The sequence below is a fragment of the Haliotis rufescens genome, unplaced genomic scaffold (assembly GCF_023055435.1).
Source record: "Haliotis rufescens isolate VD_foot unplaced genomic scaffold, xgHalRufe1.0.p SCAF_21, whole genome shotgun sequence".
Lineage (NCBI taxonomy): Eukaryota > Metazoa > Mollusca > Gastropoda > Lepetellida > Haliotidae > Haliotis > Haliotis rufescens.
In genome coordinates this window covers 334619-360772 of record NW_025963902.1, presented here as the reverse complement: position 1 = coordinate 360772, position 26154 = coordinate 334619, and the positions used below count along the sequence as shown (strand labels likewise).

Genomic DNA, 26154 nt, shown 5'->3' with positions numbered 1-26154 from the left:
ATGGTCAGTTAACTCCCTTGACTCGGGAAGATGTCAAATGCTATACATTAAGGTTTCCTCTATAGTGGCTATGCACTTGGCATATAAGTAACCAAGCTTCAGTCACTTTTCATGTAGATTGACAACAAACTGATCGTCTCCATGGTCTAGTGGACAGAGCGTTTGTCTGGAGGGCAGACATATGGTGGTTCAGTCCCCAAGCATGTCTTACTAAAAGAGGAAAACAGATGGTGCAAGTTACCTGATTATGCAATAATAACAATTTTTAGATGAATTGATATGCTGAAAGTGAAAGGTTTTGAAATAAAGTTTTTATTGAATTACGAACTAACAAGAAAAATAATATAATTTTGTACAGTCCATACATATGGCGATTTTCACTGAAGTAAGTTGACGTCAGACATCTTTATGACGTCACGGCACATTTGAATTACGAACTAACAAGAAAAATAATATAATTTTGTACAGTCCATACATATGGCGATTTTCACTGAAGTAAGTTGACGTCAGACATCTTTATGACGTCACGGCACAATTGAATTACGAACTAACAAGAAAAATAATATAATTTTGTACAGTCCATACATATGGCGATTTTCACTGAAGTAAGTTGACGTCAGACATCTTTATGACGTCACGGCACATTTGAATTACGAACTAACAAGAAAAATAATATAATTTTGTACAGTCCATACATATGGCGATTTTCACTGAAGTAAGTTGACGTCAGACATCTTTATGACGTCACGGCACAATTGAATTACGAACTAACAAGAAAAATAATATAATTTTGTACAGTCCATACATATGGCGATTTTCACTGAAGTAAGTTGACGTCAGACATCTTTATGACGTCACGGCACATTTGAATTACGAACTAACAAGAAAAATAATATAATTTTGTACAGTCCATACATATGGCGATTTTCACTGAAGTAAGTTGACGTCAGACATCTTTATGACGTCACGGCACAATTGAATTACGAACTAACAAGAAAAATAATATAATTTTGTACAGTCCATACATATGGCGATTTTCACTGAAGTAAGTTGACGTCAGACATCTTTATGACGTCACGGCACAATTGAATTACGAACTAACAAGAAAAATAATATAATTTTGTACAGTCCATACATATGGCGATTTTCACTGAAGTAAGTTGACGTCAAACATCTTTTTGACGTCACGTCACAATTGAATTACGAACTAACAAGAAAAATAATATAATTTTGTACAGTCCATACATATGGCGATTTTCACTGAAGTAAGTTGACGTCTGACATCTTTATGACGTCACGGCACAATTGTATCCTAGCACCCATAAGGTCCCTTGTCTGCTGATGGGCCACAAATACTGATTGTATTAGGCGAAATAGCAATGCTTGCGTCCAGGTCCGACGGTTTATATATTATATTTCACATCTGTTAACACAGGCATGTGAAAATATATGTGACACTTTTCAAGGGTTAGAAACTAACAGCTTTTCTCCACTAGTCCTTATAATGATAACATATAGCAAAACCCTTAAAATGGGCCAATTTCTACTAGTCCTTAGGATACCTTTACTATTGGGCAGTTTGGTAAGGACTATAGGACTAGTGCCAATTTCTAACGCTGCTTTTCTAATTATAACAACGTGTGATGTGCATGGATGTTCTAATAGATAACTTCATTAACTTGCATATTCCTATATGCAAGGGGTAGGTGAACGGTTTGTGGTAGGAAGTGACAACATGGAGTCAACAGTTTGCGGTATGTACAAGTTTACTTTATGCTGGTATATATATATACAAGAAGCACTGTGTGCCAGGTCAGCACATGGTGATAGTAGTGATGGTCTTGGTACCCATCACCAGGGCCCTCTTGCACAAAGCGATCTTAGCGCTAAGATGATCGTAACTCCCATACTTTAACATAGGCTTACAATAGTCTTAGCGCATAGATCGCTTTGTGCAAGTGGGCCCTGATCTTGCTAGTTGGGCCAGCTAAGGGTGAGACCTGTCTTCATTCTTCGTCTCTGGACCAACTCTTTTATATTCAAGGTCATCTAACATGGATTAAGTCATTAATAGACCCGTGAAGATCCGGTGTAGAATAGGTCTTCAGCAACCCATGCTTGCCGTAAAAGGCGACTATGCTTGTAAGAGGCGACTAACGGGAGCAGGTGGTCGGGCTCGCTGACTTGGTTAATGCATGTCATCGATCCCAATTGCATAGGTCAGTGCTCATGATGTCAATCACTGGATTGTCTTGTCCAAACTTGATTATTTACAGACCGCTTTCATATAGCTGGAATATTGCTGAGTGCGGTGTTAAACAACAAACAAACAAACATTGAAAATTGTGTTTAATATTTGTATGGGAACCATGAGTGTCAATATACACGACAGTAAATAATGAGGACATAGTTACACAGCACGTTCAAGATGGCTGACAGTCCGTGTACAATGCAATGGAGATTAACAATTGGGATTAGCATCTTATAAGTAATGGTGTGATTCTAGAAAGATACATTTTATAGTTTCAGGGTAATTAGCCTTTCTTCATCTTCATTCAGACAAAGGTTGTTCAAAATCGGTTGCTATGACAATGAGCTTTATAACCTACCTCATATACATATACTGAACTGAAAAGGTTTCAGATCATAAATATTTTGGGGGATATGTTTATGTATAGAAAGATGAGCACATTGTTTCATAAAAAAATCCTCCAAAATTTTCATGATCCTAAACTTTTTGTTCATTATATTTTGAGATAATTATGAAATATGCAGTCCATCCTTTGTTAGGTTGCTGAGATATTTCATACTGTTACGAACCCCAGGCAGCTGATACAGAACGTGTACGTGTTTGTTGTATTGGAAAATGTATCTGTTCCATCATGTCCTTGAATTATTGAATACTATTTGTATGACAACATATCCAAGTGATCCATTTCATGTCACTATCTAAATGATATGAACGTCTCTAAATAGTTGCTACTAAAACATGTAAACTAATTTGTATGGTTCAATAAAATATTATTTTGAGTCCCATGTTCCCAGAATATGTTAAATATGTATACTTTAGGACATGTAGGAGGAGATTGATATTCTTGAATTTTTTTCAAATTTTAGATTAACATGATTAAAAAACTCTATTATTAATAAGGTGTTACCTATTTTTTTGCCTTATTTATGATAACCTTGCAAATCTCATTGAACAATCCCTGTTCCTAATGAACAGTTCTGACTCACCTTGTGGCGTTGGTGTCAGCGTGATGGTTGACCGGGACCCAGCAATCAACATAATCAATACCACATGCTACACATGGCTAGGGCAGACCTTGTTTGTGATGTAGTGGCAAATCACAACACTATACCATTGATATGCTACTCAAAAGAAGTTAAAGATCACCTGACTCTTTAATATGATTATGGTTAATCTGTCATGGCATAGAGTTATATTGTATGAACTTCAATGTTAGCTCCGATGTTTGACAGTTTGGACATCACTCTATGAAGGTTCATACTCCAATGAACTCACACAAAGTGAATGTCAATTCTTGAATACAGAAATACAACAAGATATACAGAAATACAACAGCATACATCATGTAGACCTTGACCTTGACCTTGACCTTGACCTACATCCTTCGAGGTACAAAAGAATGATACAGAGCTCCAGACAACTTTTTGAACAATTGAGTTTTTACTTGACGGTTTCTATTTTGATTATTTTATAAAGCAGCTCTCACACTTTGCCGAGGTGGTTGCTGGGCTCCCGAGCCTAACTCAGGACTCGGGAAGAGACTACATATATACAAGTATCATACGAGTCTGCTACGAGTGTGTCACGCGCCCCATAGGAGTCCATTAAGAATCTAATAGGAGTTTTTTAAGACTTGCATATGAGCAAGGCTCGCTAAATACGTTTATTCCTAATGCAGGATATTTACCATCCCCAAACACACTCACGTGATAACCTCTATATATGTACACACATGTAGTAACCTCTTTGTATACATCAGTCAGGACACGTCATGAGGTCACTGACCTTTTCACTTGACACGACTTGGATTAATTATGTTTCCATGGAAACAATTCATTTTTGTCTCAAACAAGTGCAGGGTTGCTAATGCTTTCAGTATTGAATGAAACGTACAAGTATCAAATCTATGTTTGAAAACCTCTTCATGGAAAACACAGCCGGTTTATCTCCTTATTCAGTTTTCAAACTTCTAAAAAGGACTGCTTTTACACACAGGCTGAAAAAAAGTCAAATAACTTTGTTGTCACATCAGAAGCAACACCAAAAATAAATATTAATAATAATTTGTTCAGTGGGACTCTTCTTAGGTAACCTTCACTGAAACTACTTGTAAGTTAATGAAATATGTAATTTCCCAAAGCAATACATTGCTATGCAAGACCAAGTAAATGCTTTTGAAAAATAAACAAATTACAGAAAAAGTAATTTAAAATTCTTATAAATATTCCCAAACAACTGCTGAATGTTACTATCAGCATCCATCTGACATTAACTGACTGAAAAAAAAAATATGCTCCATATCTTCAGGGATCACATTTCGGTAAACCTACACTAACCCCTTCATCCATTCCCGTGGTTCTCATGATCTTAAATTACCCACCCTTAATTTTCATAACATTTGACTGACCAATTAAACGTCGAGATAAGGAAAAAGGAAACAGTTGAGGGAGAACTTGCCACTGCCAGTTTTAGTTGACACGAAGACAAAATTTTAAGGCTTTCTTTTACATGTCAGTCTGTTTGTCAATGTTGGATTTCTGGCAAACTCTTTCGTAATCAATTAGACTGGCGGCCATATTGTTGGTATCGCCAACCATCATTGAGGCGGGTTTGTAACTTGCATTCTGATTGGTCTGTCAGATTGAGAAGCAGAGCAATTCAAATTGGCTAATCAAAATTAAGGGCGGGTAAGTTTAGATCGCAGGAACCATGGGATGGGTAGAGGGGTTAGTATAGGTTTACCGAAATGTGAGCCCTGGAGATACGGAGGCTGACACAAAACATGGCACACGGCACACAAACCTCAGTTATACTATACATGCTTAATGATGAAACTTGTTTTGGACAGCTCGTGCGCAAGTTGTTGAACATTTGCAACTGTCTTTGGGGAACCAGTCTCATCGCCAGGGCAACGAGACATGGGCATGTGCGTGGGCACCGGATTACTCGTACTTCGCCTGGTCGTGCGGCAACCGGATAGTTCAACTCCTGCCCTGGAATAGGTCCAGGAACTGCATCAAGTGAGTTAGTTACCATGGTTACAGTGCTTTATTTCGCCACGAGGTCTCCAAGGCTTCGACCTCTGTCCAGTTGAGACTTTATCATCTTTAAGTGTGTCTTTAAAGCCATCTTTAAACAGAATGATATAACTGATTATCCCTATACAGAGTTGAGTGGTTTAATTAAATAATTGTTGTCTAATATTGGTGATCAAGTGTCCTGTTTAAGTAGGCTTGCGAGGAGCTCTCCTCATTATTGGGCGACCCTCTGGGTCACACTCAGTGTGTGTTGTGGTGTCAGGTGACGGGATTAATACGCAGTGTGCTGCTCTCTGCTCGAGACCGGATTACCTAGCCAGCTGACAATAGGTGGCGCCACTCACAGCTGCTCTGTCATGAGACCTGAATACCTAGCCAGCTGACAATTGGTGGCGCTGCTCACAGCTGCTCTGTCATGAGACCGGATTACCTAGCCAGCTGACAATAGGTGGTTTAACGTCACGTTCAAGATGATTGCACTTACATAGCAATGTGCAGGCATGTGTGTGTGGCTGCTTGTACTAGTCTGGGCTGATGCCGATTCTATAGCGCTAGCCCACTGAGATACCATGCCACAGTTTAACATGGATGCCCCACTCAGACACGGTATACTGACTCCTTGTTGACCAGTCCTTGTTTTAGCCCCTAATGCCCAGAGCCAGGCAGGGTAACAACAAGTACCATCTGTAAATGTCTTTTGGTATGACACGGATCAAACCTCGGACCTTCCGCTCTCCAGGCGGACGCTGTACCACCAGACCACGGAGGCAGTCTATAATAATAAGGACTTGTGAACTATAACTGTTCTGTCACTGTAATTATTATTATTAGTGTTATTATTAATTATTAGATTTTAATCCAATTGTTTTGAATATGTATTATTTAACTCAACAAACTGTTCAAGCCTGCCAGCTCGACACAGTGCTGTATTACCAGGTCATTGGTACTAGGAGTAAGCCCGTGAAGATCCGGGGTAGAATAGGTCTTCCGCAACCCATGTTTGCTGTAAAAGGCAACTATGCTTGTCGTAAAAGGTGGTTAACAGGATTGGGTGGTCAGGCTTGCTGATTTGGTTGATGTATGTCATCGTATCCCAATTGCATGGATAGATGCTCATGTTGTCAATTACTTGATTGTCTGGTCCAGACTCGATTATTTAAATAGACTGCTGTCATATATAGCTGGAATATTGCTGAGCGCCATTTTAAACAACAAACAAACAAACAAACAAAACCTAGGGGTGAAATGATACAGCAAGGTCATGATATGATACAGCAAGGTCATGATATGATACAGCAAGGTCATGATATGATACAGCAAGGTCATGATACGATACATATCATGATACATAGGCCATGAAACCATACACATCGCGATACGCATATTTATGTCAAATCGCATGGAAACTTTTGACAGTAAATATTTCAGAGCAGATTAAAAATTGTTGTGGTTTTTTTTCTGCAGGGATGACAAGGAGTGCCACGAGTTGCGGCAAACTCTCACGATCGACTGTGGAGAAATTGTGTGGTCAGTTGCGTTTGGGTCCGGGACGTCCAATGTCAATGCTCATGTGTGGACAAGACTTAAACTTGACCACAACCTGATCCTTGCCACCGGTCTGCAGAGTGGCCGGATCAAGCTCTGGAACTGTGGCACTGGTAGGTGCAGAAACAGAAACAGAAACAGAAACAGATTGCACAAGGGCAATCTAGATAAAACAAATAATAGTTTTATGAATAGGCTAAAAAGAATCATAGTCTTGGTTCTAAGGCACCGCCCCCATCATCATAAAGTCCGCTGCATGTTTCGTTTTTATTTTCCATTTTCAAAACAATACAAAAATCAATGTGTTTTATAAATGTATAATATTTAATAGTTTTATAAATAGTCTTAAAAATATCATAGTCTTGGAATGTGTTTTATAAAAGTGATAGATTTCCTAGGTGGATCCAGGTGTGTGTGTGAGTGTGTGTCTCTCCCCCCCCCCCCCCCCCCCCCCCCACCCTCACCCCCATCTCCACCCCCATCCCCATCTCCACCCCCATCAACAACCAAATCTTGTATTTTGTAGACAGTAATTTACTGAGAGAGGATTTTGATATTTTACCCCTCCCTTTTAAAAATAGTGGTCCGCCTTTGGATTTAGGGTATTTCCATCTTATAATAATTAATTTATAATGTTGACTATGTGACACTGTTCATCTGCTTGCGAAATGTTCATAAGGTTACTTAAGATGGTATTATAATTAATATTATGTAGTGTACAGAGTTGCCTCCCTTAGATGTACCAGAAACCAATGATCATGGTCAGAAACATTAATTCTCCCTGATTGTGTTTCTAGATTTGACAACACCAGACTCATGCTTCTGGGTTTCACATGGAAACAACCTTTCTGTCTTTCTTCACACATTAAGCTCACACAAGTGGTGTTAATCCAAACTCACTCACTCCCTCATAGAATTTGAGCCACCTTTATCATCACCTCCGTGCTCCCTCGCTCATGTATATGTTAAAAAATTGACACAGATTTATTTTTTTCCTTCCAAATCTCAACTCCAGAATCAAAATGTAAGTGTAACAACTCCAAGATTTGAAATGCTTTTGTAATTAAACATTCTTCTGTTTGTAGATTTTGGTGATTAGCATGCCTTTGTGTTGATAACCATGATACATGTACCTGTATCACTATACACTTGGTTTTAGAATTTACTAGTGGGCCGGTTCTAATACTAACATGCTATGACCTTCTTCCATCACTTATCCAGTTCTTAGCACAATTTTACTGAATTTGGGGTGAAAGTTTAAGAGAGCATATGTCTTGAGGCACTGTCGGTCTATCTTGATAACACTAACAGGATCTGAGACTTAGCACGGATAATCCTAGCAATGGTATTTCTAACATTTCAAACATGACCGCTATGGCAGCCATTTTGAAAACGTCAATTGCCCCATTATGCATGCATCATTATGATCTAATGTCACAGTTATTCAAGAAAAGGTTAAAGGTGATCTAAAATTCAACAAGACTGTCGGGCAGGTGTCGGCAAGTGTTGCCTGCCCATCTTCAGACATTATCAATATTGAAAAAACGCGAAAAATGAGAGACAAATGACGTCTTGATTCAGATGAAATAATGCTGACAATTACTTGAGAATCCACAAGGCGTTATAATAAAACAGAATATGTAAGTTGGCTTAATATTATCTGCCAGACAGCCTGGCAGGTAGAGGGAAATTTCATTCAGCATGACAGAAAAGTTGCCAGCCGCGGGCAGGCGGGCGGGCAGGCAGGCAGGCAGGCAGTTATTTCGTACACTCATTTCATTGAGTTCCATGTCAAGAGGATAGGAGACAGTTAACAAATCACTGATTGTAGTCTGTGATAACAGAATCACTAACATTGTATATACTTCATATGTAGACGGATCGATCTTCTTGTCTTTCACAATACGCGGTGTAGATGTTATCCCTCTCGTTCTACTGATTTTGGGGTGAAAGTTTGAGAGAGCATATGTCTTGAGGCACTGTCGGTCTATCTTGATAACACTAACAGGATCTGAGACTTAGCACGGATAATCCTAGCAATGGTATTTCTAACATTTCAAACATGGCCGCTATGGCAGCCATTTTGAAAAGGTCAATTGCCCATTATGCATGCATCATTATGATCTAATGTCACAGTTATTCAAGAAAAGGTTAAAGGTGATCTAATATTCAACAAGACTGTCGGGCAGGTGTCGGGCAGGTTTCGGCAAGTGTTGCCTGCCCATCTTCAGACATTATCAATATTGAAAAAACGTGAACCAGAAGTGATAACAGAATCACTAACATTGTATATACTTCATATGTAGACGGATCGATCTTCTTGTCTTTCACAATACGCGGTGTAGATGTTATCCCTCTCGTTCTATTGTCTGTGTAGCAGGCGTCCATGTTGTTGCCCTGTGGGATTTAGGGGCTTGGTAGTCCAGAGTGGTGCAGTTATTAGAGTCAGTCTTGGGTTTAAGTTTAGACTTTTTCTCATCTGCATTGCATTAACATTTTTGTTTGGAATTTATTTTAATTACGATTCATATTATAACTGAATGAATTACAACTAAATACGTAAGTGTTCATTTGTCTCTGACAGAAATACAACAAATATATTTTCTTGTGTGGACTTCACAAACATGAAGCAGACAATAAAGTGGGCGGCCAGGGATCTGTTTTATTTCAGCAATGCTTGATCTAGAAAGGAACAAATATATAACCAAAACAATGTTTTTATAAACATAATTTCGTTCAAACACATAATTGTGTTTTGTTGATTCCGACAGGGCACCTGCTGCTGGAGTTGCTTGACCACAAGGATGTTGTCCGAGACATGGACTTCGCCCCCGATGGCAGCCTCCACCTGGTGTCGGCGTCGCGTGATGGCACGCTCAAGCTGTGGGATCTCAACATGGACGGCAACATGTACCGCACACTCCGCCCGCAGTGCAAGTGGGTGTATAGCTGCAGCTGGTCGCCCAATAAGAAATTCATAGCAAGCAGCGGGAACTACAAATGTGTAAGTAGGACTCTCACTCACTCACTCACTCACTCACTCACTCACTCACTCACTCACTCACTCACTCACTCACTCACTCACTCACTCACTCACTCACTCACTCACTCACTCACTGCCCCCTTTTTCACTCTCGCGACACTTGCAGGCACAGCCTCAATGAATGAATGAATGTTGTTGTTTTATGCTGTATTACAGCAGCCAGTAAATATTCATGCCTTGACCAGGCAGGCTAGTGACTGAAAGCATGAGTAACAATCCATGCAACCATGGCAACAGGTCATGACACAAATCAACCTGACCACCCAACACCAATGTTCCTGAGACCTTGCACCAAGCATGAGCAACGATCAATGCCATCTCAGACAGCTGATTCTCAAGAATGAACACTCTGAACTTTTTCAAGAATCCATTCTATTCGACTCCCAACACTAGATCTGTTCTAGTCGCTTCCCTCCACTAGATCCATTCTATTCGACTCCCAACACCAGATCTATTCTAGTCGCTTCCCTCCACTAGATCCATCCTATTCGACTCCCCAACACCAGATCTGTTCTAGTCGCTTCCCTCCACTAGATCCATTCTATTCAACTCCCCAACACCAGATCTGTTCTAGTCGCTTCCCTCCACTAGATCCATTCTATTCGACTCCCCAACACCAGATGTATTCTAGTTGCTTCCCTCCACTAGATCCATTCTATTCGACTCCCCAACACCAGATGTATTCTAGTTGCTTCCCTCCACTAGATCCATTCTATTCGACTCCCCAACACCAGATCTGTTCTAGTCGACTCCCATCACCCTCTCCGTTAAAGTCGACTCACACATAGATAGATCAGTAGTTACACTTGACACCAGATTGTGCTGATGTGCAAGCACCCAACAGGCATCTCCATAAACCTGTCAGTCTAATGTGATTTTTTTATACTATGGAAGCCGATCATGACACAGATATTAAGTCGTGAATTATTCAAGTGCATCTGGCCGTTCATGCAGATATGAACATGCTGCCTGGGTTATTACAAATACTAATAGTTATGTATGCATTAATACATGATAAGTTGTATTTTGATTCTGTAGATAGTATTGATTATTTGACATGAATTTTAATGAACAGAATAAGTGTATATATTTGTCATTACCATGTTCTTTTATTTATTACTTTATTTCTTTTTTTCTAGTGTGCAGATAGGCCATGTTATTTCAGTAGTAGATTACATTATATTGGTCAGTGTGAGTGTATGAAGTTAATCTTTTGTGATACATACCAAGTACATGTTGGATAGGCACGTTTGTCTGTACAGTTATTTGGTTAGGCAAAGAGGTGGCATGATGACCAGAATGTCATAAGTTATTCGTATTCATTACCATATTTAGTTTTCAGTTTCAGGCATATTGAATCAAACTCACGACATCACGCGGTGGTTACATTCTGCTAGTTTCTATACACGAATAAATATGGTATTAACGTACAAACTGTATGGGGATTGTGTCTTTGTTTGTAAGTTGTGTGGATATTTCTATTTAAAGTTTGTAAATAATTCATCATTTGGTAGCACTCTGGTTTTCTTTAGTAGGCATGAGCTTGTGATGAGAATCGTGAAAATCTGTCGGCCGATGCTGTTACCATGGTTACAACTTACAGTGGGAAATAACTGGTTTCTAGATTCCCATAGGTATTAACCTTCAACCTTGTTTCCTGTATGCGTATGGGTGTTTTGAAAGACTACCCTAAGGTAATAATGGGTTGAGGTATTGTTTGAAACTGGAGTAATATATGTCAGTCGGAATGACTAGGGAGCTCAAATAATTTGAAAAAAGGTTTATTGTCAGGTAAACACTTTATTTTTAATGTTGTAAGGAGATCTTGGTTGCAGCATGTCCTGGTTTGGGAAATTGTTTTCTTTAAGCATACAATGAGTGCGTGTTAAGGTCATGTAACCTGATGAGCTTATGTGCGTTGTTATACCATTTACAGCATTAATAACTGGCACTAGCCCTTGCCAAACTGCCCATAGTTAAAGCAGTGTTAAAAACTGGAACTTGTCCTATAGTCCTTGCCAAACTGCCCAATAGTTAAGGCAGTGTTAGAACATGTTAGAAACTGGCACTAGTCCTATAGTCCTTGTCAAACTGCCCATAGTTAAGGCAGTGTTAGAAACTGGCACTTGTCCTGTAGTCCTTGTCAAACTGCCCATAGTTAAGGCAGTGTTAGAAACTGGCACTTGTCCTGTAGTCCTTGTCAAACTGCCCATAGTTAAGGCAGTGTTAGAAACTGGCACTTGTCCTGTAGTCCTTGTCAAACTGCCCAATAGTTAAGGCAGTGTTAGAAACTGGCACTAGTCCTATAGTCCTTGCCAAACTGCCCAATAGTTAAGGCAGTGATAGGAACTGGCACTAGTCCTGTAGTCCTTGCCAAACTGCCCAATAGTTAAGGTATCATAAGGACCAGTAGAAATTTGCCCTTTTCAAGGTTATCGCTATATGTTATCAAAAGGACTAGTGGACTAAAACTGTTAGTTTCTATTGCTGTCCCAAAATTAGTTGCTATATGTTTACACTATTGCTTCACTTTGAGAGACCAGGCATGCCGTGATATAACTAGAATAATGTTAAAAGCGGCGTTAAACCCAACTCACTCACTTGAAGACAAATGTGTATTTGTCTGACATTTAATGTGAAGAAAGGCATTGTGTCAGTTTGTTTAATGAATAGACTAACATCTAGTCTCTTACGAAAAAAACATACAGAAAAAACAGTTGTTAAATTATCTTAATAAAAAATAATAAAAAGGAGCCCAGAAACTCTCTTCTTTCAAAGTGCAGTAATCTAGACTTGCTAACTAGTATAGACTTGCATGGGCTGCATCGGATATATTTGTTTCGGGGTCTGTATGACAGACTATTTAATGATATACACATCATGTTACCGAAAAAGGATAAATAAAGGAAATATAGTTGAGTTTTTGTGTGGATAATCCTTTAACCTACTAGCCCAAAATGTTTCACAATTCATGAAACTGGAAACTTAAATATTCCCTCCCTCCCTCCCTGTGTGACGCCTCCTCCAAGGAGTCACAGTCACCATTCTTATTAATGAAGCCTTTGTCCCACATACCTGCGTTATTTAGTGATAAGAGTATTGTGTTGCAGGAAATTACCTTCCAATAAACCCTGAGAACGCTTATGCTTGTTTATTTTGTCTCCCAATCTTGTCATGTTGTAAGACAAATTAACCTCTTCTAATGTCATATTAAACAACAGTGTCATCTTATACAGTTCTCTCTAGATAACAGATTCCGGGGTAGAATAGGTCTTCAGCAACCCATGCTTGCTGTAAAAGGTGACTATGCTTGTCGTTAAAATCGACTAATGGGATCGGGTGGTAAGGCTCGCTGACTTGGTTGATACATGTCATAGATCCCAATTGCGTGGAATGATGCTTATGACATTAATCACTGGATTGTCAGTCCAGACTCGATTATTTACAGACCGCCGTCGTATAGCTGGAATATTGCTGAGTGCGGCGTTAAACAACAAGCCAACCAGCTTTAGATACCAGACGTAACTTGGACCAGTTTGAAGACAAATTCGTAGACACGAGACACACACAGCCTTTACACTCTGGCCTAGTTTTTGTATGTAAAAAACAAGGAAAATATAAGCCAAATAGATAAAAATTGTATTGCTCTAGTTGCTTGAAATTATGCTTATTCTGAAAATTATTTATTTGTACTTTTGTTTCAAGCGCATTTTAGACAATTTCAGAGACACCCATTTTCCTAGATTTTGTCAAGATATGGAAAAAAGTAACTAAATTAATTACAAATATATTGTTATTTCTGATTGAAATTATCATTTTAATTATTATGCTGCTTCTGTACCTAAATATGTCTGTATATTTAAAAAAAAAATTGGACCAGTTATAAGACAACTGCATGGACACAGTCACACCCACACACACTATCACTGACCTTCTTTATGAAGGAATGTGACTTACAGTGACATGTGACCTATATCCCCTATGCCTAAAGCCCTCACTCAAACAGACCCTGTGCAGGAGACTGACAAAGAGACACAACACAATTGTTTTGCATAAGAATAAGTTGGTTGGAATGTATTGTCGTATGTATGTAATCGGGCTGAATGTCTTACATATCTTACTGATTCTGTTAATGGATTAATACTTGTTTATGTCGTTATTAAATGTTAAGTTTTTCAAATTTAATATCTGTAGAGGTTCCCGTGTATGTCTCCAGGGTGCCAAAACCTCACTCACTCACTCACTCACTCACTCACTCTGTTGATAACATGGGTATCAAATGTTGATAACAAGGGGGTTATTGTTGATAACATGGGTATCAAATGGTGATAACAAGGGGGTTATTGTTGATAACATGGGTATCAAATGGTGATAACAAGGGGGTCATTGTTGATAACATGGGTATCAAATGGTGATAACAAAAGGATAAAAAATAACATGAGTGTCAAATGATATAACACATGTTTCACATGAAAATAGATCATTTCCTTGCTTGGCAATCAACTTTAAATAAGTTTGGTTTAGTTAGGGCTGTTTGGACCACAGGCCCTTGTGTTGATTTTTAAGTTAAATATTTCAAGACCAATTATCACATAAGCATGATAAGTGTAAAAAATGCGGTATCCAATTATATCTTTACACATGGCCATTCTCTCCATACAGCACTCCTTGCCTTGTATCGCTATTTCTAAAGTAAAATCGCAAATCATGCAAATAAAACCGTCACATGTACATTGTGTATGTTGATTATTCTATCAATTCCTTTACATGATGCCTCCAAATTCTTTATTGCTATGAAACAATGCCGACCGAAATCCGTTGACACAAATAGCTGACATCAGACCCTTACAGAATGGGTGTGATTCAAACCAATAATCATAGGTTTCTGGAACGCCTTGGTGACACAGTTCATCAGTACCTGTAAGTTTACAACATGTCTCCTCACGTGTTCACTGACCCTCGTTCTGCAGGTGGTGCTGTGGGACGTTGAGGACCCCTATGACATCAAGGTGCTGCGGAAGCTGGAAGGACACTATCATGATGTCGTGAGCTGTGAGTTCTCCCCCGACAGCGCCCTCCTGGCCACAGCCTCCTACGACACCCGGGTCATTGTCTGGGACCCCTACACAGGGGACTCACTGCGGGAGTTTGGGTAAGGCACTGTTGTATATGTCACTGTGGTATATGATGCTGTTGTATATGGCACTGTTGTATATGTCACTGTGGTATATGATGCTGTGGTATATGATGCTGTGGTATATGTCACTGTGGTATATGTCACTGTGGTATATGGCACTGTTGTATATGTCACTGTGGTATATGATGCTGTTGTATATGATGCTGTGGTATATGATGCTGTTGTATATGGCACTGTGGTATATGATGCTGTTGTATATGACGCTGTTGTATATGTCACTGTGGTATATGATGCTGTTGTATATGTCACTGTGGTATATGATGCTGTTGTATATGTCACTGTGGTATATGATGCTGTTGTATATGACACTGTTGTATATGTCACTGGTATATGATGCTGTTGTATATGTCACTTTGGTATATGATGCTGTTGTATATGGTACTGTTGTATATGTCACTGTGGTATATGATGCTGTTGTATATGGTGCTGTTGTATATGGTACTGTTGTATTTGTCACTGGTATATGATGCTGTTGTATATGGTGCTGTGGTATATGATGCTCTTGTATATAGTGCTGTTGTATATGGCACTGTTGTATATGTCACTGTGGTATATGATGCTGTTGTATATGGTACTGTTGCATATGTCACTGTGGTATATGATGCTGTTGTATATGGTGCTGTTGTATATGGTACTGTTGTATATGTCACTGTGGTATATGATGCTGTTGTATATGGTGCTGTGGTATATGATGCTGTGGTATATGGTGCTGTTGTATATGGTGCTGTTGTATATAATGCTGTTGTATATGGCCTGCATATGATGCTGTTGTATATGGTGCTGTTGTATGTGGTGCTGTTGTATATGGCCTGCATAAGGCACTGTTGTATATGGCACTGTTGTATATGTTGCTGTTGTATGTGGTGCTCTTGTATATGGCCTGCATAAGGCCCTGTTGTATATGACGCTGTTGTACATGGCACTGTTGTATAAGGGCTATGTTGTATACATCATTTATGACAGGATCGAAAAATATTTACTTGAAGTTAAAATTGCAAGCTCAATTTGCCAAGGTTTTGTATTTTTCATGTTGGAAATATTATCATGGAATCTATTGCCATGTCCCAAGGAAAAGTATAAGTTGAAAAACAAACTGGCAATCCCAAAAAGTTTAGGGCTATTTAACAGATATAAAGAACCAGTTTCACACAGTACTTGATGCTCTTGTTGGAGCACCACTGTGACATTTGTCATTGTCTGTGCAATGTCAACATTTGTGATGCATGTTCTCTGTTTTGGTCACAATATGTCGTCAAGATTTACATGTTATGTGTTACTTTTTAAGGAGTTTTTGCACTTTAAAAACAAAGTCTAATAAATGCTTTGTGTGACTTGTACAAACTAAAGAACTGTTCTGTTCACAGACATCTCTTTCCCCCTCCAAGGCCAATCTATGCCGGCGGCGCCAATGACCACTACGTCCGGAGCGTCTCCCTAGCTGGAGACGGAGCTCACATCGCCTCCGTCTCAGATGATGGGTAGGAGTTTGTTTGTTTGTTTGTTTGACACTGCTACATCTGCTACATCAACCCAATACATCCGCTACATCAACCCAATACAACCGCTACATCAACCCAATACATTGGCTACATCAACCCAATACATCCTCTACATCAACCCAATACATCCGCCGCTTCATCAACCCTATACATCCGCTACATCAACCCAATACATTGGCTACATCAACCCAATACATCCGCTACATCAACCCAATACATTGGCTACATCAACCCAATACATCCGCTACATCAACCCAATACATCCGCTACATCAACCCAATACATCCGTCGCTTCATCAACCCTATACATCCGCTACATCAACCCAATACATCCTCTACATCAACCCAATACATCCGCTACATCAACCCAATACAACCGCCACATCAACCCAATGCATCCGCTACATCAACCCAATACAACCGCTACATCAACCCAATACATCCACTACATCAACCCAATACATCCGCTACATCAACCCAATACAACCGCTACATCAACCCAATACATCCGCTACATCAACCCAATACATCCGCTACATCAACCCAATACATCCGCTACATCAACCCAATACATTGGCTACATCAACCCAATACATCCGCTACATCAACCCAATACGTCCGCTACATCAACCCAATACATCCGCTACATCAACCCAATACATCCGCTACATCAACCCAATACATCCGCTTCATCAACCCAATATATCCGACCAGTAGGCGATGGTAACAATTATTAGACGTATCTTCCTTATACAATTTATGTTACATCGATCTATGGGGCATACTTTGAACATTAACCAATCAGTACCTTCAACACTGTAATAGTTCTTACTCCTAATTCTTGACATAAACTTCCTACTGTAAGTTATATTTAAGGTTGAGAGATGGAGTGTAATGAATGCTGTATTTGCCGCAGGTACGTCCGGTTCTGGGATCTTCACAGCCTCGGAGATCCCGGCATGATCAGCGAGAACTCCAACGCCCTCTGCTGTGCGTACAGCCCCGGCGGAGCAGTGCTGGCAGTGGGGTAAGCATCACTATCGGAAATACCTGCCTGCCCGCCTGCCCGTGGCTAGTAACTTTTCTGTCAGGCTGCTTGAAATTTTTCTCCCCCTGCCCGAATGTCTGGCAGATAATTTTAAGTCTACTTACGTATTCAGTTTTGTCATAATTCCACATTGATTCTAAATTAATTGTTTGCATTATTTTAACTGAATCAAGATCTTATTTTTGCGATTTTTCAATATTAATAATGTCTGAATGTGGGCAGGTAACTTTGAAGATGGACAGGCAACATTTATGGGTCACCAGCCCAGCTGTCTTGTTGGGGTTTAGCATTACAGTAAAGTACGGTTATAACGAACTCAAGGGGACTACTAATTTTAGTTCGTTATAACCGTAGTTCGTTATAAGCATATATACAGAATAACTACAGCAAATATTCGGGACCAAAAAAGTAAGTTTGTTATATCCGTCAGTTCGTTATAAGCGTGTTCGTTATAACCGTCGTTTACTGTATTTCCAACACTGGTTAGTTTGCTGATGTCTTCATCTGGAGATTAGACTACGGCTAATAATTTTGATGGAAATATATAATTCTATGGGAGATTCCTGAACATGGGGAAAATCTAGACTTGCTTCATATTGGCCTTTTACATTACGGACAAATGTGAAGCGGAGGGGAAAATAATGTGATTCAGGGTCTGTGAGACAGACTTTCTTGAGACTTTCATCCATTTTTCCGGGTGACATTTTGGTTTTGGCTGACCTCGGCTTCATGAGTCAGGATGATTGTTGTTTAACTCCCACTCTGCCACAGTTCAGGCGGGGCGCTGGGGTAGCCTAGTGGTTAAAGCGTTTGCTTGTCAGGCCGAAGACCCGGGTTCTATTCCCCACGTGGGTACAATGTGTGAAACCCATTGTTGGTGTCCCCTGCCGAGATATTGCTGGAGTATTGCTAAAAGCTGTGTAAAACGTCACACACTCACTCACTTATATTCCAGGTATATGACAGGGTCTGTAAATAATTATATTTGGACCAGACAATCGAGTGATTAATAGTGTGAGCAATGATCCATGATGTTGGCGTACAATGACATACAATCAAATCAGTCACAGAGCATGACCACCCAATCTATTCAGACCCGTGAAGATCTGGGGTCGAATAAGTCTTCAGTAACCCATGCTTGCCGTAAAAGGCGACTATGCTTGTCGTAAGAGGCGACTAACGGGATCGGGTGGTCAGTCTCGCTGACTTGGTTGATGCATGTCATCGATCCCAATTGCGTGGATCGATGCTCATGATATTAATCACTCGATTGTCTGGTCCAGACTCGATTATTTACAGACCGCCGTGATATAGCTTGAATATTGCTGAGTGCGGCGTTAAACAACAAACCAACCAACCAACCAACCAACCCATGATCTATTCAGTCATACGACAAGGATAGCTTGGCAGGATCTACTCCAACTTGAAATCCCGAATGGGTGATAGTTTTTGTCATATTAAAACTTGCTAAGCATCTCTCATTGTTTTTTCAGGACGCGAAATGGTGAAGTTACATTCTACAGAAGTGAGCGGGATGTAACGAGTTTACTGCATCTCGCGCGAATGACAATCAGAAAACGTCTGCCCACACCAAAGATAGATCATCTTTCCATCCCGATTAAGTTGAAGGAGTTTCTCAAATATCACGATGTGTAGAACTCGGCATTGTGGGAAGACTAGTATTCTGTGAGGAACCGTCATGGTGCAAGTCATGTCACAATATCGTGGAGATATTTAAATTATGGATTCATGTTTCATTCGGAATAAGGAATATCTCATCCACATTCATTTCCGTGATGACGGTGCTCCTGCTCCTCAATGACCAACCATTGGATGTTCGGGGGAGTCGCTGTTTAGAGAGTATTTGTTTTCTAAACAGAAAATTCTTGTTCATGTTTCAGGAAGTACAAATATTGTATTGACAGCGGTCATGTGACCAAAAATTCATTTCATTTGGTATTATGTCATGGATCCACGAATGGAACACGATATTAGGGGTGTAATGATACATAGGTAACGATACGATACGTCGTGATGCACATATTCAAGTCAAATTGTGTGGAAACTTCTTGACTATAAATCAATTTCTAAAGGAAAAGCTAGCTGTAGACACATGGTCGTAGCTGCTATTTTTAGGAATGAATTTGGAACGCTAATTACAATACATTTCGTGATATTTGACTGACAATATTGTTGGGGTCATTAAACGAGTAGGAAGTAATATATTTTAGCAAGTGTATCGTCTTGTATCGATACAGAAGAAAACGTATTGTGTATCGTATCGTCACATGAAAACTTACGATGGACCAGTGCACCCATTTTTATTTCACGCCTACAGTATATGTGTTTCATTAATTGTATTGGAAGAAGCCAGGATACACATGGTTGATCCTAGTGTAGGGTCTGCAATTGCTCACAATGATTATTTTGTATGCACTCTGTTGGGCTTGGATGTGTGATGAGTCCTTGGAGGTCTACAGCCACCTACACACAACTTGCTCCCACTAGTACCCTTCTACCCTTGCAGAATCCTATTGAAAACATCGCTTATTTCTTTAATGGTTTAAATAATTTGCTATACAATGCAATAATATGAAAAATAACAACATTTCTTTAGCTCCATAATTTATTATTTATTTGGCCTAAGTTGTTTTGGTGTTCGATTTGAGGAGGGGGCGGGGGGGGGGGGGGATAAATTCTGATATTGTTTCTTGTGCAATGTTTTGTATATTTACCTAATATATAGATGTCTGCACTTTACTGAGATGACTTTGGGCTTCATGTAAAAGGATTGCAATGGCCAGAGATTACGTACAGTACTATAATCAATTATTATTTATAAAAGTAATAATTGCATAAAATTATTTCTAAGCAATCAATTTTTGGCATCTGTTGCTTGAATCCAGAAGTTTTAATATATAAAGTGTCTTACCTAATATTAGTTCTAAATACAGTTCTCAAGTGATGCAGGCATTGGCTTGGCCCGGTTCATCTTCCTGAGGCAAGAGCGTCCACTAGCGATTGCCTATGCTTTTGTGGATGAAATCGCGAATGTTTTCGGTATCTGATCGACTAAGCGACTAAGTTGTCGCCTATGGTAGTTGCCATCTTTGTGAAGCTATATGAGATAAGAACAGCGATCTGATTGGATACCACGTTTTAATTACAAGGGGCACAATTCTTGATCTACGCAAGGTGGCGCTAGGGTCAAGCCAAGAAAAGTGGCCTTGATGGGGCAAGGGTAGAAACTAGGCTTTGATGTAGGCTAGTGGACATGCTTGCCTCGGGAAGATGGGCCTGGTTTTGATACTCTTATCCTGATGATTTAATGTAAGTGTATTCGACGTCAAGGCAGTCATCGCATGTTTGTAAACATAACGGTCCGTCGGTTGCGAGTTCAACTCCAAGGATGGTCATGGTCACCTGTCACAGTGGGGAGTTTTGACTGGTGGCAGCGATAGTATAAAGAGCTCCGCAAACGGGATATCACTGTGAGGAACTTGTTAATTCTAATGTTGGTATGAAGAGGTTTGATTGGCTGACTATTGTCAGACCATATAAGGGCTCTGTTATTTTGTTAAAAGCAATGGAAAGGCATCCTTACTCTTTCTCAAGGGTAGATGTGGATCAAGCAAAGAAAATGTGCCGTGATTGTTGAGGATGGGCCTGTACAACGGATTCTGTAAATATGTTTCACACAGCAAAGCCAAGCACTAGATGACCACTTCATAATATTTCAGTCAATTTCTTGCATTGGTCTATATGCTTATTAAATATAAGGTCACTTTCTGTTTAAAATGCTCAAGTATATTTTTATGAATATAAATTGATGTTTGCAATAAGCCAAAGATTTATCCGGTTACCATGGTAACTTGCACACTAAGATTTAAGCTTCATCCCACGGGCACCGACCCACCTTCATTCATGTCTTACACATTCATGTTGCAATTTGGTAAACAATATGAATGATATCTTCCCATTTTGTATGTGTATTATCTTGTTTATGCCTTGTACATTTTGTAAAAACTCAGACACTGATTTGAAAAATATTTTTTTAGGTAACGCCAGAATGGGGATAAATTTAATTCCCTTTTTTTTGTTTTTTGGAAAAAGGCCACCTTTGGTTATTTCTTTCAATAGTAAATTCAATTCCATTGGCTATTTTTTAAAGTTTATATTAGAGAGACATTTTTTTTAATGCTTCATGTTGTGTTCAATTTTTTTTTTTTTTAAATTTTGATGTTTGCCGGTAATATCCAACCTAATCCAAAGGTATTATTATCATGATGATGGTTATCATTTCTCCACTGACTTGGTCCTTGGTTATTGAGACCGTGGACAATGGTGCCAGCAGTCTGTGTCAGTCATATCACGTGTTGCCTTGTACGTGGGAGAGGGTGAAGTGTTCCTGTACTAGCCAATCATTGCTGGGAAATGGCAGTTATGAATATTTTGAAGTTATTTTACTCCTATAATGAGTATTATCATGATGATCATGTGTGTCCAGTATTTATATTCAAAGGCAGGAATAAATTATCATGTACATTTATTTACTAGGTGATATTGGTAATAACTGTGCTGATATTGACCGTACAGCTCCACTGATTAATCAGCTGGCCAGCGTGTACACCGAAACTACTGGCCAAGAGAGACTTGGGGGTTGGATACAAACTTCATATTGAGATAAACGAAGAAAGTTCATCACTATCATTTTACTGTCAAAATTCAGTACATGTCTAGTGGTGTGTGATAATAAGCAGACATTTCCTGGTTACTTGTGTAAAGAATATAAACTATTGCTTTACTGGTAAAGACTTCCTTCAGTGGTAAGTCAAGTTGGTCCATCTTCAGCTCAATTAGACACCATTACACGAGGGTGGTTCTGGGTGACAAGCTTCCCAAAAATAAAGATCTGATAAAATAATGAGAACAAAATGACAGTTTTGGCTTTGAGTATAAAGTACAACTAGTTGAAAGAAACCAATGTTTTTTAAACTTGTACCTAACTATAATGCTGAAATATGATCCAAGAAAACAGTTACATGAACTATTTTTACAATTTTGTTTCATCTTGATATTTCTCTAATTTATTTAATTAAACTTAAGCTGCTTAACAAAATATATGAAATAACTTTGCCTTGAAATGTATGCATTGCCTGTACAAATGCTCATGCTACAAAGTGGTTCATACAGTTGCACTTGTATGTTTGTATCATCAGGCTGTAGTTTGTCATGTAGTAATGTGTGGGGAGACTGGGGCAGAGATTAAATTATGGAGACATTTAGACGGGGGGAACAAGGGACATGTCGATCTTATAAACATAGGAGACAGACTTTCTTTGGTGCAGATTTGGAATAGATTTGATACCTTTATTTGGAATATGTTATCTTAGATTTGAAACCTTTATTGTGGAAATGTTATCTTAGATTTGAAACCTTTATTTGGAATATGTTATCTTAGATTTGATACCTTTATTTGGAATATGTTATCTTAGATTTGAAACCTTTATTTGGAATGGAACACATTAGCAATTATACCATTTATTGTCAACCTAAGAATGTATAATATTTGAAAAAGCTAGTTGTCTCATTTCTTCAAGAACACTCGTCAAATTGCATTTATTAATAAGGTAAGCAGAGTTTCCCTGATTTTTCTCCTTTCATGCAAATTTGCCTTAATCCAAACTCTAGGGTATGGAGGTTGTATGGGAAATGTAGTGATATTTTCAACAGGCAGTTTACATTTTCAGGATATTACTACACTATGGAAAGTAATTCCTCCATCCTCCCCACGACAGGGGGATAAATGTACTTATACCAAAACGTTCTGGATCTGTTTGAATAATTAAATCATTTTGTCTATGAATCATTATTGTTTCAACATTCAGTAAGTCATGTGTCACTCCCAATATGGTGGTTCTGCATGGCCTCCGTGAAATGGACTCCATGTTAATCCTTCATTCAAAATCATTATCTATGACCTGCCTGCAATACATGGAGACTGTGCATGACTCTGGACTGATAGATGTGCTATATGTAGGTGAAGAGCTTATCAGATGTTTTGACTCTGTTTTTCTGGGTCATTGGACCTCTAGAACAATAAACAACCCCTCAAATTGGTTCAAGTACGCTTTCCTACTATCAAGGAGGGAATATGGGTTGACGTTATCTATTCTACTTCCAGGGTGCATTGTGTAATTTTATAGCCCAGAACAGGTATATTTAATAGTAGATTCACAAATACTGTACTACTTTGATAACAATGCTACTGAAATACACAGGGTGGCCTCGTGGCTAAAGTGTTTGCCTCTCATGACCGACACATGGTTTGAATCCTGCATAGTACAATACCTGCTGTCACCATTGTAAACTGAAACTGTTCAAATGATAATGGGATTAAACATGGTGTCTATTTCTCAGTTCTGAAGCTAAGTTGGAACTTATGTTTATTAGATCGGCAAGAGTTGTGTTTCTGTGCTCACAGATTAATCAAGAAATTAATGGAAATAACAAACAACCCACACGCCTACAGAGAAACTCACAAATCTTAAATGTTGTATCTGATTGATGGATTATGAAAACAGTTCAGGCACCCTGCTTAAGCGGCCTTTGTTAACTTCAAAGTAAAAAATAATAGTCGAAGCATATTGTGAAAGTATTTGTATACTTATTTATATGGTTTTGAAATAAGAACAAAGCTTGTTCATTTAGGTATTTCCCTCAGTGTTCAAAGTAGAGATTATCTGTATAAGCCATGTGAGTTTTGTATTGCATTTATAAGATATTAGGAATACAAATTGTTCGGTACAGGCCTATGGTGAGAGTAAAACACATTTATTTCCCTAATTTTTTAAAATTCAATTTATGAAAAAATACAAGGATGTCTTAAAATACTTACAGAGGTTAATACATGTTTCATTCACTCAGGTAATATAAGAAACAGTGTATGAATACAATGCCTGTGTGAATCGCCCAGTAATATATAGTTCCGACTGATATGCCATGCTGGCACCCATGTCTGTTTACAGAAGCACTCACGCATCAGGAACCTCTATCGAGACATCTTAGGAAGGTTGCACTATAGTTTTTCCATCAAGTAGGCACGCATTATTCCTGCTTGCTGGGGGCTCGGGTGGCCCAGTCGTCTAAGGCGCCGCGATTCGCTGTGCAGAGTTGCGTCCCTTGGGCACGCCAGAAACCTATGATTTGGGGTTCGAATCCTGGTTGGCCCCAATTGTTTCTAGGTTTGTCAGCACCATACCCGTGCTCGTGGGTTTCACCGAAGTGGTAAACGTCTGGGACCTGCATCACTTCGGGCTTTCCTCCCACATTAAGCTGACATGCCGGGATATAACTGGAATACTGTTAAAAGCGATGTTAAACCACTCACTCACTCACTTGATGGCCTCCTTCACATGTTTTAGTCAGATTGGTTATGCACACCGATAACAACGTCCATTGTTATATCAATGGGATAACAAAACAACTATATTGGAGTAACATAAATAAATAGTATTTTTATACATTTGAATTTGCCAGAAATTAACCTGTACTAAAATTGGAATAATATCATTAAACCATTAGTGTGTGTTTCACATCAGTTTCATTCTATATCGTGACATATTTCACGTCGTAAGAGGCGACTAACGGGATCGGGTGGTCAGGCTTGCTGACTTGGTTGATGCATGTCATCATATCCCAATTGCGTGGATCGATGCTCATGAAGTCAATCACTGGATTGTCTAGTCCAGATTCGATTATTTACATACTGTCGTCATTTAGCTGGAATATTGCTGAGTGCAGCGTTTAACAGCAAACAAACAAACTTATTTCACCTGACATCTGTTTCCTCTGTAATCATGTGGTCTGAGAATTCAGCGGACACCAAACTCTTCCCGCAGGCGCCCGTTACTCTTTTCTACCATGTTAGTTATTATTGTTTATAAATACACTCTGGCACAATTATTCCTTACCTAGCTTTTGTTGTTGCTTTTGTTATTATATTTTTGTAGAAACAAAAAGGGCAAGATCTCATCATTCGATTCAAATTTTAAACCTTAGCTGTTACGGAAACTTAATCCAAATATGGCATTGTTACCTTGCTATAAATAGAGTCGTTTACCATAAAGGAAACCCCCATGTGTTGTGGCTAAAAATAGATTCATTGGATATACTCGCACAAAACTTGATGACATCATGTATGTAAATGTGATGCAGTGCAAACACTGAGAAGACCCAGTCTGTTTCAGAAGGCAGGGTGAGGTGAAACGGGGTTTAACATTCAATATTACTGCACACATGTAGTGATGTGCTTTCACATGTGTGCGTGCTTGTGCGTGCTTGTGCGTGCTCTTGTACTAGCTTGGACTAATGATGGTTTTATAGTGCTCGCCCACTGAGATACCATGCCGCAGTTTATGTACACTCTGCTCAGACACAGTATAGTGACTTCGAACCGACCAGTCCTTGTTTTATCGCTTTAATGTTGAGTGCCAGGCAGGGTAACAACAAGTACCATCTTTGAACGTCTTTT

General features: G+C 39.2%; 1 protein-coding gene and 1 long non-coding RNA gene across 2 annotated transcripts in view; one reads left to right on the top strand and one right to left on the bottom strand.

The window, feature by feature from the left end:
* LOC124141670 (WD repeat and SOCS box-containing protein 1-like) overlaps positions 1–24463 on the top strand; it is a 29869-nt gene extending 5406 nt beyond the window's left edge. Inside the window, exons 2-8 of the mRNA XM_046509718.2 lie at positions 5100–5271; positions 6754–6947; positions 9606–9838; positions 14848–15029; positions 16439–16552; positions 17490–17600; positions 19115–24463. Coding sequence (XP_046365674.1) covers positions 5100–5271; positions 6754–6947; positions 9606–9838; positions 14848–15029; positions 16439–16552; positions 17490–17600; positions 19115–19277 — 1169 coding nt within the window. The 3' untranslated portion in view covers positions 19278–24463. The remainder of the gene's footprint in view (positions 1–5099; positions 5272–6753; positions 6948–9605; positions 9839–14847; positions 15030–16438; positions 16553–17489; positions 17601–19114) is intronic.
* Positions 24464–25540: 1077 nt separating this feature from the next.
* On the bottom strand, positions 25541–25888 carry LOC124141675. Its single transcript, XR_006862054.2, has 2 exons — positions 25678–25888; positions 25541–25610 (listed from the first exon to the last, which is right to left on the bottom strand). It is a non-coding gene; the product is annotated as an uncharacterized LOC124141675 (long non-coding RNA).
* Between the last annotated feature and the right edge of the window lie 266 nt (positions 25889–26154).